At 45.7% G+C, this 17,628-nt stretch overlaps 1 protein-coding gene across 5 annotated transcripts in view; it reads right to left on the reverse strand.

Annotated features, from left to right (window-relative positions):
* The window catches only part of ppp2r5ca (protein phosphatase 2, regulatory subunit B', gamma a), a 56,051-nt gene that overhangs the window by 13,058 nt on the left and 25,365 nt on the right, over window positions 1–17,628 (reverse strand). For 3 of the 5 annotated variants that reach the window (XM_061233894.1, XM_061233887.1, XM_061233907.1), the window contains exon 4: window positions 1,629–1,828. In XM_061233894.1, the coding sequence (XP_061089878.1) occupies window positions 1,629–1,828 (200 nt within the window). Of the gene's footprint in view, window positions 1–1,628; window positions 1,829–15,855; window positions 16,059–17,628 lie in introns of those variants that run through there. The other 2 variants (XM_061233914.1, XM_061233901.1) reach the window with 1 other exon arrangement.

The raw sequence follows: 17,628 nt of genomic DNA on the forward strand, positions 1-17,628 counted from the left end.
CAGCAGAACCATTCCTTGACATGGACACTTGAGGAGACTCAGGAGAAGCTGAGCTCTTTACACTACGGCAGTAACGCTGGATTGATGAAAGTGAGTGTAGTAGATGGGACACCAATAGCTTTGTGAGCAGTGAAGCTTCATAAACCTAGCATACAGTACATGTGCTTCTGGTAACACACATGCATTCACCAATCAAAACCATTTGCTACGGTTGGTTCTAGCCAGTGATACACGAACAGCACACAACAGCTCTATTTATTTTGGGGTTAATGTAGCCACACTTTGCCAAAAGTAGTTTAGAAAAAAAACAAAAACCCATGGTTGAAACAAAAAAAGTGGAACTACTGGACATTTAAGGAAGTTTTAAATAATGCAATTAAAACTTGCGACACTGAAATCAGCTGGGAGTTCCACTGCAGAAGTGCTCTGCCATTTCTTTGTCTTCCTCTCTCACAGGACTCGACTTCACAGAAGGCGTGAAAGAACTCAAAACCTGCACGCCAACAGTGAGAACAGCTGACGAACACGACCACCAGCGTGGCGGCCGCATTAGCCGTCACACACGAGACATTCAGCCCAAACTGAGTCTGGAGGAAGACGCATCCGCTCCTCACGGGAGCCTTTCAGCACACTGGCAGCGGTGAATAATCATCATAATTTCTTCATTAGCATCTGCACCAATCCTCAGGCTTTGATGATGAAAGCGAGGGACTTCAAAGTCAATTTCTGCGCGGAAGAAAGGGGAAGGGGGAGCACCGGACACTATATTTTCACGCTCGATTCACAGCGCTCTAATTCCCCCTTCCCCCGCGCTATTGACACTGATCAAATAAAAGCTCATCCATCTCCAAAGAGCCGTTTTTTCATTTTGTATAGTGATAGTTTCCTGCTTGACATGAGAACTGTGCTTAGATTTTTTAAATTTTTTTTTTAAATAAATAATTCAAAGGACTGTCACTGACTCCAGGAACGCAGAATATACGGTCCTCTGAATATCCGGCAGCCTCTTCCGTATTCACTGTTAACTTTACATCAGACCATGCGCTAACACACAGCCAAATAAGTCATAGTTGGCACGATGTTAAACGGACAGCCTTTGTAACTGTATTCACTTCAATGTTTTTAAGCGTGCAATGCCAACCGTTCTCAGACGCATATGGTCACCAGAAGGGAGGACCAATGTGCATGTCTGTGGCATTAGTTATTAGTTCAGTCAGCGAAATCATCCAGAGTTAGGGGCGAGCGAAATGACCCTAGTCTCCGTGCCTGTGGCATTACACTGCAGCTATTTAGCGGACGCTTTTATCCAAGGGGCCAATATAGCAGGGGCCAATCTCCCCTGGAGCTATGTAGGGTTAAGGGCCTTGTTCAAAGACCCGACAGCTGCACGGATCTTATCGTGGCTACATGAGGGCTTGAACCACCAAACCTCACGGTTCTGGTCATGTACCTTAGCCGCTAGGCTACATGGCGCGCCATGCGGTTTGTGTTGAATGTGGCGTTGTGGCTCGCTTATCCTGGCTACACCAGGGCTTGAGCCACCAACCTTCCTGGTCCCAGTAATGTACCTTAGCCGCTACGCTACATGTTGTGCCCTGCTGTTTGTGTTGAGGGGGGTTGAGGCTCACCATGTGCACCACCTCCGGGTAGATGGGCTCTGTGATGACGTTGCGGTTGTGGGTGATGTACTCCACCATCTCGCTCAGAGCCGCCCTCTTCACCTCCTTCCATTTCAGGTCGCTGAGGGGGTCGGCTACGAAGTCGAACAACACACAGCACTGCCGCAGCTTCTGCACGAACAGCTTTTCTTGCTCCGCAGGAGCGACATCTGAAGGGTAGAGGGAGAAGGGGTGTTTAAGATGGCTGCTCAACATGTTTGAACGTTCCCCGACATATTCAAACTTTTTTTCTGTTCGGCACGAACATTTGCGAACGTTAGCTAACAGTTTGAAAAGGTAGTGTGTGGCGAACAAAAATGGCTACTAATGGGGAAAACGCAGCGAGAACAAATGTTTGGCAATTATTTGGCTGCTATAATGCACTTTAATCAATGTAATATTATTTCCTACCTTACTAAATAAATCACAGGTAAGCAACGAATGAGATAGCTGGCATTGCTAGACACAAGTCACATCAATTTGTATTAAAAAGTTGTTGGTGTCGAACTAAATGGAATGTTCATTTGAAATCGTCCAACAGTAACAGTTTGCTGCAAACATAGTTTGTCGTCTTGAACACGTCAGTGTTCAGACACGTACACAACCTGAGAGTGGCCTAACGAGATCGACACAGTCAGCAAAGCCGCACAGACTCCCTAGAAGCCTGTTCACTACACAGGACCAAGATTCCCACACTAGACTTAGACTCCTCAGGCAGGGCACCTAGAAACAGGGGGGGAGTTTTGTTCCCCGTTATGGAGGACTGGAACCTTGAAGAGGTTACTTCAGGGCATTTATGCTTATGAATGGATGAAGCATATATAAGCATAAACTTGCATTTGGTATTCCTGTGACATGCATTCCCCTCTGTAATGTAAATTAGCTAATGAGCCAGTGCACTGAGCAGCCAGTTTATATCCAGCAGCAGACCAGTTGCCACAGCCAATACAGAGCAGTAGGCTTTCAAAGGCCAAGCAGTCTGTCCCTGGTGCAGAGGGTCACCATCAGCTGGCAAACAAGCATGTTCATATCCAGATATACATCTTCTGAATTGACACTGACAGTCTCACTGCAGCAGCCTTTGATGAAGACCAGGTTCAAAAAGCCAGCCATGTTCATGTTTATTTTAGCTCATTTCACATGCTCTAATGCAAAATAAACAAATGTAGCCAAAGGATAAACCATACATATTTAAATATTATATAGAAATATTAAGTAGAAACATACAGTACAACATTAATCCAGACTAGAAATTAACGTATGAATGTATAAATCAATTTAGGAACGCTTACATTAAACAGACTGTAAACTAAACGATGCACTTTTACCAATTTTTTTTCAATACTGAATTCTTACTGCAGAAATTCCAGCCTTGATAAGATATGAAGATGCTTGATGCTGAACGCAGTGGTGGCTACCAGTTTTATGTCAGGAACAGAGTATTAGCCAACATTAGCCCTGAACAGCATTAGGAAGTGACCGTTAGCATGGATGGCACAGACTTCTGTAGGTCTACGGCGCAGGCAGCCTGTGCCTACAGCGCTATGGTGTAGAGAGCCTTGCTGCAGCCAAGGCTGCCAGAAAGTCAGGTCTGGACCTCTTCCAGCAGGTATCACAGAGACGCTGAGGGACGAATGCCATACTGCAGCACGGCCTTCTGGGTCGGGAACAGCACACCGGCAGGAGATGGCATCTACGGCACGGCTGGCTGCACCTTACCTATTTTACAGTCAGTGCTTTGTCTCTGCCACACAATCGCCATGCAGTACGCAAGACCTGCTCATGCGCAACAACCCAAGATATTTAGAATTTAGATGATTCCGGAAAATGTGTAAGTAGGAAGACTCCAACAACTTTAAATTGGTCTTCCCATGGTTTTACTTCCCCAAATTTGGGAAGCCAGCAAGTGGCAACCGGAATGCCGAACAAATGACAAGGCAGCTTACGTTAAATCACTGACAGGTATTATCTAATGCAGACATGGCAGTAATTTTGTCACAAATTTATTGTGGGAATCCCCATACGTGAAAGGGAATATACCAGGGACCATTAAATCAGTTCTGCTGGGTTTCCACCGTCCCTTTACCTGGGAGTCAGGTGTAAAGACAATCTGGCCAATCAGTAGCACTAACTGTTCAGCTAATTACCTGGGAGAAAAGAAAACCAGGTCCGGATTAGGATTTCAGGTCCAGATTTGATGATTGCTGGAATATGCAAATATCTGGCAAGCAAGGAATAAACCAGCACTCCGTTTTAAATGCTCTGAGGTGATTCAAAGTGGCAAAAACACATTTCAACAGCATGTCATACTGGTGTATCAAATCACTTTGGAAACGGGGGTGTCTCGGTGGCACAGCCTGTAGAGCACTGATCGCATGCTCATTGCGAGCCGCGACGTCGGCGATTCGAATCCGACAGTCTGACATTTGTCGCATGTCTTCCCCTCGCTCTCGCTCCCATTCTTCCTGTCTCTCAATACTATACTGTCCAATAAAGCTGAAAAAGGCCTAAAATATATATATATATATCTTTAAATCACTTTAAAACTGGCCCAAGTGAGTATAACGCCGCTCTGTCTGGATAAGTAAGCAGGAAATTATGCTACATTACTCTTTACAGAATTTGTTTCCAACATGCTGAAATGACCTTCAAGCAAAAATGCCCAGATAAAGACTGCACACTAGTACAAGTACCAGTGAACAACTTTGATACTTATGAGGAAAAAAAAACCAAAGAGGCTATGCACTCTCTTACACCACTATCTTATCTAGCCTGTGCTTATGCATGAACACATTTTTAAATGCCCATCTACAAACCCTTCATTGAGCAATTTTTATGCTACTCTTCAAAAAAACTGCAATGACGACTGACATCACCAGGTGAGAGCACCGTTTCTGCAATCGCATCATCATTCAAAGAAAGCAATCAGGAGCAAATTACATAATAGTCAACTTAAAGCTTGCACACCAAGTTCCCAGATGCGTGGGAAGTTCCCAATGAACCTAGTGCTCTCTGAAAAAAGTATAACACATGAATATAGGCCACGTTTGGCCTTAATATAAATATAGTGAGTGTTCTGGGATGGCAGGGTGGTTAGACACAGGGGACCGGATAGGGCAGGAGAGACTCAGCTCTGAGCGTATTCATCCTTGTTGCCCGGCAACAGGCTTGGCACCAAGCCCTCCAACAGGTAAGGTGGTGCCTGTGGGGAGGTGGGAGGGATGGTCACGACCATGTTTCACAAATGCTAACGACATGGACAGTATCTTAAATGTATTGTATTTATTATGAAATGAATGTATAACAAAATATTCTGTTATTTTTTTGGTAAGAAGGGATGTAGACAATACAATGAAAACAAAAGACCTCACCTCACTAATCTGAATTAAGTGTGCACTCTAAAGACTGCGTTTGACCTACAAAACAGACCCATTTTCAGTCTACAAATGCTTTAAACTGAGGTACAAATGGCCATTGAAGCCCTTGCCTTCCAAACACAGCTCAGACCACATTCAAAAGCCAGCCGGTCAGAGTTGACGTGGGCGACATTCCCAGCGGTTAATGGAGGCAGAGAAAAGGCATGGACAGGCCTGTTAAATGAACAGGTTTCATACACCTGCTGTTTTTGGACAGGGGCTACAGAATGGTAATTCAGTGCCACAACATACCCACTTCTCCACTTTCACACGTTCAAATGGTGACAGCCGGTACAGCTGACATCATAAACCCAGGAGCTGCATGGCAACGGGAAGACAGCAGTTTGAGGGCGGAAGTACGGTCACGGGAGGACAACAATGGAAAAATCTTTGCAGAAAGGTCGTTCCAAAACTGCAGGTGGGGTATAATGAATTTCAGTATCTCTTCTCAGCAAAAATGAGAGCACAGCTTAAACCATGACCTTTATATTTTGCCCTCACCTGTTACACACCCACACACAAAACACAAAAATGTACTTGTGCACAGCACAGAGATGATATAGCCTACTTAAACCTTTAGCTGTTTGTTTGAACAAAACAAAAAAGATAACAGCTCAGCTGAGCTTTACACAGCATGGCATTTAGATTGCTCCTATGACAGCAGAAAGGTCTCAGATGTTTGCCACAATAACAAAACCACATTAACCTGTGCTGATTACAGAACTTATGCAACAGGCAAGACTGGCAGTAACATCCACAGAAGCCCTAAAAGTCCAAGGCGAACATGAGAAAATGTAAAACTGGATGACAATGAACTTGTAAACTGTAAGTTCAGTCTGTAAATGGGATTGTTCACAATGTCTCTCTCAATCACTGGCAGATGCACACAGGCACGCTTACACACACACACACTCGCACACGCATACACACAAGCGCAGGCGCGCGCGCACACACGCACGCACACGCACGCACGCACGCAGGCGTGCACACAGGCGCACACACAGGCGATGTACAGAGTGAGATTGAGCGGGGAGCGAGACAGAAAGAGCCCCTCAAAGACATGCTGCGTCATAGCCTCGGCTGCCATGCCTCCTCGCCTGTTAAGTCAACAGCTGAGCAAAGACAAAGACCGACAGACTGCAGAGAGGAAAGGGGGATGCAGACTTATAAATAGCTGATTGAGGAGACTCAGCTCAGGGTTTCTGAGGTCTCAATGATACCATGGAACAAATAACAGCAAGCGTCCTCGTTAGCCACAGTCCCCACCGAGACAAACAGGAAAAAGAAAATGGCCGCCCTGGTCACACTACACAGCCTCTGGAACGGTGTTCCTTTGTCACACTGGGGTCTTTAATCATCTAGTTACCCATGCTGAAGTAATACCAAACCATTTTTGTGTTCTGTTGTGATGGCAGTGGAGAATAAATCAGTGTGGGAAATGACATGTCTACTGCATTTAAGCTCTGCAAGAGTGAAGAGTAAAAACTTCTTCAAGAGCAAGATGCGTAGGTGTGAAAATGCTAAATACAACTGAACATTCTGGATCTAAATGTGCACTTGGCATTACCTGTCAGCATTAAATTGAGCTTTATTAGACATTAGATTACCAAACATGCAGTTTGTATACACAAAAAGCTGTGTAAATGTGATTGTGTGTGCCAATTTAACACATGGAACAGATCCTTGTAGAACATTCTCCTTTCAATAGGAGATGGTTTTTCATTTGTTATTAAAAGTGCTTTGTAACCATATTTAACTGTTTTTATTTTAGTTTCTCCATTACATAACTTTTTAAAATTACTATACATCTGCTGGCTTTGAACCCACAATATATCCCAGAACAAATTACAAATACGTCTCTGTGCATTCGGCTCAAATGCTGGATGCTGAGAGCTCTGAACCCCATAGGTAGCAGTCTGTTGGTGTGGAACGCTGAAGTCAGCAACACGAGAACTGAAAAACTGCCTGCTTCACCACAGCTCTTAAAATTGAGTATTCTCGATTGCCGTCATCGTGTTTACCAGGGCCTGGAGGGGAAGAACAGCCCAGCACCCATTCATATTGCAAAAAGAAAATCGCTTCTGCGAACAAAACACCAGTCATTTTCTGTGTGCAGGAAGCATGGAAAAGAAAATTCAGCGAGACAAATATCAAATGCGGTTCACCGAACTCCCCGGATTTTCCTTTTCTATGAAATTATCAATGTATTTAAAAGAGGTCTCCAACTTGCGTCATCACCCTATTTGCACTGCTTAGAGGACAAAAACACTCAACTTGCACCAAATGGGCCTTGCAAGACACCTCTGCCTTAACCTCTTTCAGTCCCAAGAGTGTCTGTTCAAAATGACTGCTATACTGTTTTGCTACCCAATTAAAACCATACTAAATTCACAACCAAATCAAAAAACCCTTGGGATTTGGGCAGAGCCACTTCATATTGGGCTGGGGACTGAAAGGGTTAAAATGCCAGTCAAGAGTAACACAAAAGCAATACAATATACCTTCTGTCAATATGTTTTCAATAGAGTTTATATACAGAGCTGGCCGCTTCTCTCGGTCATCTGAGGAGAAATTTGTTTTGTATTCTGCAGCTTCCCGCCCCGATACCGGTCCCTGAATTCAGATTGAATCATTAGATAATGCAACAGTGAATACAATGCCATTTATGGCCTTTCATTTTAAATGTAGTCAACTGTACCAGGGTTAGTTAACAGTAGCGTATGCAAGCCAAGTCACACAACAGGCCATTTCAGGGAAAAATGTGAGAAACAAGGTTATCTTAGGTTTCAGATGGGAGCACGTCTTTCTGCCAAGCAGCAAATTCAAGCCTGAGTCATGAAATGAGCAATCTGCCAACAAAATAGCTATGCTTTGAGGCTGGGGGAAGCAAGTCATCTACTGCATATTTCCACACCACCATTTCAAAATCAATGTGAAAAGTTGCAGCATGTGACTTAAGAAACAGGATCCTGAGAAAACCGTATGGTGGGAACGAAGGATTCCAACCAAAAATAATGGCTGCCTGGCTTAGTGTTACATTCCAATATTTCACCCTACATACAAACTTTATACATACAAAAATAATAATACATCCACGTGAGCACACAGATGCACATACAGACACGCAACTTTAAAAGTATTAGCAGTATAAAAATTATATAAATTAGTATTATAGGGTATAACCATCATGATATCATCCTGGTGAAATAATAAAATATTAATGAATTTTTAATGTTTTAATCCTGGAATATCAACAGCACCAACTTTTCAAATTACACTTGTGCAGCCTCTCTCATTCAGCTTCAATGTACAACATACATACAGTTGGTTCATCTTGAATGACTCTGGTTACATGCGAATGTCCAATCAATATTAAGGCCATCAGGCCAGAAAGGCTGAAGACCTATTTCTGCGTTCCTGCTCACTTTCATTCCCACTCTTAATACCACTGCCCGAATTAACTCACATAGCACAATTTCTTCCCCGGGGTCAAAGGTCACGCTAACCAACTGCAAAGGCGTTTTTCACACATCGGTGAATATTCAACACATCCACCATCTTCTCACAGCTTGCATTTGTGCATATCACATTTGGCCCAGTGGTCTGCATGTGTGGACAAATTACTTGTCGCTATTCTCGGTCCCTGGTGATATCAGGCCATGCCTGGCCCTTTGCACGCGCTGCTTCTCGACTTGTACATAGCTCAATGTCATCAGCCGCACGTTTTCAAAGTCTTCAGAAACGCGTCTAGTTCCCGTTGAGCTTCAACCACACAAGTTAAAATTGACTATGGGACCTCGTCAGCAATTGTTTAGCACCCGTTTCATAACTTATATTTGGCAAACGTTGATTTTGACTAACTGAAAGTGGATGATGGGGGCCATTTTTAAACGACACGAGTAAAGAGAAAGACAGAAGTGCTCCATCATGAAATTAGTTACAAGCCCAGTCCCTAATCACTGCATTGAACTGTAGTTTAAGCAAACTTTGAATTTTCAGCAGAAATTCAAGCAAGACATTCCTTCAAATGGGCCAAAGGCAGGCCCAGTTTCCCTTCCAGGTACTCAGGAGTTCTAAGGACACCCCAGGACATCAGCCACCATTTAAAAAACTGCCCTTCATACATGACTAAGCACCTTCATATGGACCAGTGTGACCCGCTCCAACAGGCCCAGCTTACCAGCCACGCTCCCTGGGAATGAGGGCTAAGAGCACATCCAATGGAGGAAAAGGACACACGTGTGAGCTATGCTAATAGGCCCAGAGCGGACATGCAAAGCCGCCTCTCTGCTGCAGGATTTCGGGCATCACGCGGGAGGTTGCGGAGGTGCCCTCCTGTGAATGAAAGGGAATGTGTTTTTTTTTTTATGTAGGCGGGAGGCAGGCCACCTCAGGGTTTCATCCGGAATGTCTTTTAAGGTCTCTCTAGTTCAGCCCTGTACAGACCAGGGGTTTTGGAAGCGGGATGGCGGGGAGATGTCTTCCTGGGGATGGGGGAGGGGAACGAGATTTCCCAGCTGGCCTTTCCGACATTGGCTGAGGAGGTAAGAGCAGTCGTCTCATAGTCGGAGGGTTGCCGGTTCGATCCCGCCCTGGGTGTGTCGAAGTGTCCCCGAGAAAGACACCTAACCCCTAATGCTACTGACAAGCTGGTCGGTACCTTGCATGGCAGCCAATCGGCGTTGGTGTGTGAGTGTGTGTGTGAATGGGTGAATGAGAAGCACCAATTGTACAGCGCTTTGGATAAAGGCTGTATATAAATGCAGACATTTACCATTCACACACCCGTTCTGGCTCTGCACTGCTTGGCTAAGGGAAGGGACAGTTTCACAGCTCCAACAAAACCTACATAAATGCATACATAACTGCATCGCCAGGATGGTTACTGCCCTCAATCATTGATTTATTGTGCAGAAGGAAGAACTTTTTGGCTTGTGAAATGCAGGCAATCATCTTCAAAACACGAGGCATCCTAGTCACCCCACTTCCCCCGTAATTTACAATGGTCTGGGGCATCGGCATCTGTGCTGATTGTCATCTTGGCTGAGCCGTTCTCTCAAAATTCCCCTCTCAAACAAAAAACACAGGGAATTATATTTGGCAAAATTTCTACTACTAAACATTCCCCTTTCAGCTAGAGGAAAATTATGGCAGAGCGTATTGGATTCCGATGAAAAACACAATATAAGGTTTGCGCAAAAATCCCCCCCACAGTAGATTCCAATCCGGCATCAAGCAATGAGAAACAATCGGGATGCTGGCAAGACAGAAAAGAGAACCCCATGTCCATATGTTGTGAAGATGGAGAACATAATTCACTTCCACAAGCAGGTGTTGCAGCATGTTCTGGTGGAGATCCTGAGCTTGGCACTGGGTGTTTATGAAGGCAATGTGCAGAGCAGCAGTTTCAGCTGCTGCTAGCACACAAGCCTGAGTCATGGTGAGGAAAGATAAATACTCTATAGGTGCTCTTGGGTACGGCAAGTCATTTTAACACAGTTTGCAGGGTGGCAAACATGAAGAGGCCAGTACTGAAGTCACAGACATCAGTCCATTTGTGGCGTGCGGAATCGTCAGCAAAATGTAAGACGATCCAACAGATGCCTCTGCTATGGGTGAAAACTTCAAATAAACCACCCTCCCCTCCATACTTAATTCAGTTCGGAACAAGTTTACAGAACGTTCTAGAAAAACAGATCCTGACATTGCAGAATCACAGAAGATATGGGGATCGATGCACAGCCACCTGATTTAATGATAGTTCTCTGAAGCTTGAGGGTCACAGGATGGCTTCCTCACAGTTTACAAATAGCAACAGAGATGCATGATATTTCGAAATTGCCTCCATCATGGCACTTTTCATGAATCGTATTCAAACCCTGCTCCGCCATTCTTTTACGATTACCTTCTGTGCTTTTGCCAGCATTTGTCACATTAAAGTTGTTTGTGTTGTGGAGCATGAAATAAAGGCAGAAATCATTGACAACACAGAGTACACATCTTTATTCTGGTCTGACCATGAAAAAATAGCAACACTTTTCAGTTGAGCACAGCTCTACAGGGTCCCCACAAGGTTTGTTTAAATAAACAGGACACCCTGAGCATGGACAGAGTGGTCACATTGGCTCTACCCACAAGGGAATAAAAGCAGGAATGAAACAGCTCTCATGTTGATCAGAAAACCAACCCATCTTCCCAGGCTGACTAAACCCGAACTGAAGCCCATTCCTTGCTCTTTTGTGGCTTCAGGTGACTGAGGAAGAGAGACATCAACCTAGCCGAGTCTCACTTTCGCACCTTTCGAAAACACGAGGAACTGAGGCTACTTGTCGCTCTGTGTGCCAAACCCAACGACCCTGACAGCAACACGAGGATAAGGAAGGAAACACAAGAGCCTGCTCCCACAGCCTGCGGACATCACTCTTGGACTCGGGGCATGAATTGAAGAGGGAGGGTCTGAACAGACCAGGAAGCTCAGAAAAGCACCTACTGTTGCTACGCAGGTCCAACATTAGCACTGTGCGGGGGATGGGAAGACCACTGTACCCTTTTAAGAGCCCGCTCTTGGGTCACAAGAGACCACCCATTTCAGCCGGCCATGAAAGGGACATGAAAATTGCTTTTGCTTCCACACCTGCACCGGGCTTTCATGTCCTTCCCTTCCACCAGACCTCCATGTTCAATGACCTGGAATAGGCCAGCAGTTCCACCCCTTCTGGGACCTGGACCAGGCTCTCGCACTCCAGTCAAGAAACGCTCCACACGCAACCATCACAACAGGAGAGTGAGCAGTGATAATTTCACCAGAGTGAAACTACTCCTCTTTCCACAACATCTTGGCTCCGTCAGCCTGAACTCTCCCACCTCCTTGCACTGTCCATGACTTAATGAACCAGTTCTAAGAACTGACGCCCTTTGTGATTGCCACTCTCCTACCCTTTCATTTTGTCCCCTTCACTGCGGCACTTGTGCGTGACAATGCGTTTGAGCCTCATTTCACACAATGGTAGTATTGTTCCTTCTGTATCTACTGTATACTGCCGTTCGTTAGTGAATAAAATGTGCATGTGCGTGTCAAACAAGCACGCCCCTGTGAGAGAATGTGAAAGGGATATGGCAGTACTGCCAGGTTGTTCAGCTCAGTGCAGTGAGCCATGAGGTAATCAGGTGTAGGTCAGCCTTGGCTGAAACGGTCTTAAGGCCACTGGAGGCCTCAGCAGACTTGTGCCTTTTGCCTTGGCCCTCAAGCTTATCATACGGAGAAGGGAGGAAAGATGGTGCCCAGAGGCAAATCTTAACCTGACTGGCAGAGATAGCGGTTTGTGTTGGATTCGGTCTTAAACTACTTGACAAATCTACAAAATATTATGAATGGTAAGTAGTACAAGAGGTGCGGGTGTGTCCTTTTCAGAGTTACACTACATTACAGACATTCTTATTCAGAGAGAGACACGTGCAAACACCCACAAATAAGCATACATTTGAATACAATCCATTTATATAGCTGCATACTCTACTGCAGCAACTCAGGTGAAGTACATCGCTCAAGGGTACAACAGCAGCAGCTCAGCCAGTAATCAAACGCACAACCTTTAGGTTACAAGCCTAGTTCCCAGGGCCACTGTACAGCACAGCCACTCATACGGCTACCATCGTGCTACAACCAAAAGATCAGATCCTGTTTCAATATGCCCACAATTTGTTAGGTCAAAAGTGACCAAGAGCAGTGCCAGAAAAGGAACTCATTCTCTTTCTGGGCATTCCAATTTAATAAACAATGCAGGTTTTCCTTTTGATAAGTAAATAAAAATGATCAGAAAACAGGTAGGACAAATCTTGCAATCTGAATGGTTCAAAGCAGTGATAAAATAACTACCACTGCTGTGCGTTCTAATGCTTGTTTACAGTGCTATTTCAAGTATCACTCCGCGGCGAAGCAGCCAATCGACTCAAAATGATAAAACCGTTAGATGCTAGCCAATGCACATCAATCACTTTGCAACAATGTTGCCCTGAATTAGCAAGCAAGCAGGGACTACACACTGCCCCCGCTTCCATGTGATTCAGAAACTATCCGATGTGGGTCTTGATATGAGAGAGAGAGATTTCTGTCCGTAAGTAGGCAAAGGGTGACCGAAACTTGTGGACCGGAGAAAGCAGAGAAGCGCTTCTCCAAATAATAAAATGAGTAGAACTACGCAGTGTGATCCCACTAATGTTGGACAGTTTTTGAGCGCTTGCACAATGGTACAAATAAACATCAAAAAGGAATAAAATCTTGTTTGCTCACCCACAGAAGCCTGCAAGCTAACTAGCTATCAGGTTTGGAAGAACAACGTTACAATTTACTAACGTCGCATAGAAACCGTCTGGCATTATCTCTCAGAAGCAGGAACTATTTTCTTGTAAATTATTGAAATTGTTCATAAACTGTTTAAATTGGATTGTGTTTATAATATCTATATTATTGTGTTTGGTAACCATAGGTTGCAACCCTCTGCATGTCGGGCTGAACAATGCCCTTTAGCTGTGATAAAATTGCTATATACCACTGCCTGTCGTGAGTTATTGCCCAAGGAGCTAATGACTGTTCAATATAATTGTCCCTTGGAAAATGTCACTCTAAATATCACTTAATGTCAGACTTCAAGTCCGTAAATCTGGTGATGAAATTCTAACAAGGCAATTATTGGGAATGTACATTGGGCCCACAAATTAACGAAAATGTAAAACTGAACTTACGCATGTTCAGGAATGTGCCCTGCCAATGACAGTGGCAACAAGCTTTGGCCATTTCCACACCATGTACAAAATATACCAGAAGGTACAGCACACAAAGTGTGCCAACATGTCTGCACAGGACACGGCTAAATGGCAGAGGGCCAAAATCAAATGGAGTAACGAATGGGTTCCAGGCTTCCACCGTGAATATAGGGACGGACACTGATAAATAGCAGAAGTTACAAATGTTGTGGTGCTTAACATTGGATAATTGTTTAGCAAATGTCTATGTAAACCGTCTGTACATATCCGATAAGCATTAAATAAAAAATAAAGCGAATGGGGATTCAAGGGAAGTCGGATATTGGGGACAGAGAATAAAGCATTCCAGGCCGTTCGGTACAGCTGCAGAGGAAGTAGCCGCCACCGTGTTTGCTGTGTGCGGGCTGCCTATGCGAGGGGCGTGGGTTGTGCCCAGGTCATGGCATGCTCTGCGGTGGGTTCCTGTCCTCAACCTGCTCGCTGGCAGGTCTGGTCCCGTTACATAAGACCAATAAAGTTTCTGTACATGCATATATATTTCGGGGGAGGGGTCGTGCGAGGCAGATAACGTGAGAAGTGCGCGTCGTGTCAATCTACGCTGTTTACATTGCGAGGACTTGACGCTGAAGCGCCTTCCAAAAATAGCAGTCTCGTGGCTAGCGTCACACCGTTTCCATGCCGGGCTTTTGTTATGACGTTGCTTCGTAGAACTTTGGCAGAACGTGGAATGTTTTGTAACGCTGCATTGGCACCGACCTTATAAAAGGCTTTCATAACATCTGAAGGACCAAAATGTATTCCATAACCACAACGTGAGGCATGAACTTCAGCACAACACTTCTGCATTCTTACGTCTGATGAGCAATAAGTTCTATGCCTATTTTGAGGTCTTTATTGTTTTACTGGCAGTGGAATCTCCCTTTGTCCTGTGACATTAAGCCAGCGTGGCATAAGGCCCGATTGTTCGTGTACAGAAGATGCCTTCATGGCTGGTTGTGACACGCTCAACTCAAATCGGCTTCCCGCTCGGTGAAGTTAAACGTCGATTGAGAAGCCTTTGCCCTCTCAGTACATGGTGCAGAATTTCTGCCGGGATCAAATCAAGCCTCGAGACGTGGGGTAAACGGGGGCTCTGTGGTGTTTTAGTGTGTGAGGAGAACCATGTCCTACACCATTACAGCCACCACACGACTGGGGAGGGACAGAGGAGGAAAAATAGGGGAGGGGTGAGATTTAGTCAGGGAAAAGAGCAGTGCAGTCCTTTAGCTTTTTCTCTCATACACAAACAAACAAACACACACACACACACATATATATATAAACACGCAGACACACACAAAGGTCTGCTATCTGCTGCTGCAGTGTCTGCCTGCTTGCTCAGGGCAAATTTGTGCCTAGATGAACTCGGTGTGTGTAGCACAAACCGCGCAGGCGAGAGATTGAGACAGGGAGAGAACGAGGACAAGAACTGGAGTACCCTACCCCCTCACACACACACACACACACACACACACACACACACACACACACACACACACACACACACACACACACACACACACACACACACACACACACACACACACACACACACACACACACACACACACACACACACACACACACACACACACACACACACACACACACCCTTTCCCTGGGCCGTGACTTCACTTCCTTTGACATCAGAGCCTGGTGGGGGGATGGGCAAGTCAGGGCAGAGAGCAGTAAAACCAGCTTTTTCTCTCCCCCGCTCGCTCACTCGCTCGCCCTCTCTCTCCCTCTCTCCCTCCCTCCCTCCCACCGAGTGGTGCAGGCAGCGCTCTGAGGTTCTCGCAGCCGCGACACAAACGCAGCCCTCCTCCCACAAAACCCGCTAAACGCCAGAGCAGCCGCCATTCCCGCTAACGGAGAACGTTAACCCCGTCGTGACTCGCTACGAGCAGGTCCACACTGACTGGCGGCGCTCTCTCTCCCTCTCCCCCTCCTCCCTTCTTAACAATGAGACAGAAACTCACCTCTAAAATGCATAAGGGACAGCGGCTGAAAAGGCCCATTAGAGTTGGGTGCATCCATGACCATCCTGCTTCCAGCTGTATTACATGTCAACATCTATGCTCGACTGGGAAGGCAATCCACTTAAGGCAAGGAACCAGCCTCCATTTTAGCACAAAAACAGATCAGAAAATGAAGCTCCTTGCTGCTGGAGGGAACTAGCTAGTTAGTGATGTCAGTGGGGAAAGGAGCGAGCCGGTTGGCCGGCCGAGGCAACACGGAGTGACGCGACGGGCTGTTCGGGGAGGGGGCGGCCGATTGGCCGGGACGGCTGGGGGAGGCGGGACATGTAATCACATTAGGGCCCTGCCTCCATTCATGTGTGACTGTGAAGCACTGGCGCCCTCCCCAACAGGCAGAAACGCTTTTTCTTTTTTTTTTCTACTCAGAGTAGAAAACACTGTGCAGGGCTCATCCTATTACTCCGGGCTGACAAAAGCATTAATTCCCCTCTTTCAGGTTACAGAGTATATGTTCTTAATCTGGCGACAGTAAAAGAGGAAGGCCAGGTTTTCGCACGCAAACGGCCGAGAAAAGCAATTTTCAAACGGCGCCAATTTGGCTAATAACATCAAACGGGAGCAGAAGTGAATTCTGTGCCGCTGCGCGTGTAAATATAACGAAAGCGAGCGACGCAACAGCCTTTCACAAAACCGTGCAGGGCTCAGAGAGAGAACACGGGCACGTGGACACGCCTGAGCAGAGGACATGGCCAGGGTCGCGAACACACGCTCCACCGCTGCCAGAATCAATGCTACAGATTTTATGTCATCCATAACACTCCAGCCACAGCTGTAAAAGGCCAGCATCTGGATATATAAACATCCAGGCCCGTGTGAAGGAGACCACCCTGCAGCGTCCCTCCGTCGCAACCCACACCCCGCCAGAGACAATTAATGAAACGATTGTTTTGGATCGACTTCCTCTGGGCCGCTGGAAAAACCTAAAGGAGAGGCGAGGAGAGGAACGCGTTTATTCTGACTCCAGTGCAGCTGCGGCGGGCGAAGGGCGGCCAAACTTCACGAAGCAGAGGAGGAAACGGCGTTCAGAGGCCTGACCGAGGTTCGGCGCTGCTAAAACCTGATGGCACGCGCGTTCGGAAACATAGTCCACAAACGTAAATCAGAAGGTTATAGTTCAGAGATCCGGAGTTGTCTGACCTTTTTTCACGGCACTTTTTTTAACCCCTTCGGGACAGATGCGACCACATGACTGTTGAAATTGTGAGTTTTCTATAGGGCACCTTAGTCCATAATGGATTAAAGATACTGTGCATTGAATTTCAGTTCAAATACATCATTACATTTGCTTTCCATTGAGCGAACTGCGCTGCAAAATCCACTTGTGAAGTCTGCTGTGCAACTTTTTCTTAAACCCCGTTGATTAAACCGAAGGGGTGGGCATTCACCTTAATGAGAGTTCTCACACACCTCTGCTTCAAGCCATGTTCTGCTCAGTCACCTCATTTGCATTGGTAAATGAGCTTTGAATAGGAAAGCATTGGGCGGAAGCACAATGCCGGGACATGAACTGAACTCACTTTTTTCAGCATTAATTTGAAAGGCAGCTTTCACTTTTCCACGGGCCCCTATTACTAATAATGTCCTATTCAGCTTATGTATTTTTAATGAGTTACTGTGGTATCATCTTGAATTCTGCAGGAGGAACACGACAGCCCTTTTTCTAAGGAAAAGCAGATCAGTGTTGGAAGTGTAAATGGTGAGGTCTCGGATATG

Source organism: Conger conger, chromosome 1, assembly GCF_963514075.1.
Source record: "Conger conger chromosome 1, fConCon1.1, whole genome shotgun sequence".
Lineage (NCBI taxonomy): Eukaryota > Metazoa > Chordata > Actinopteri > Anguilliformes > Congridae > Conger > Conger conger.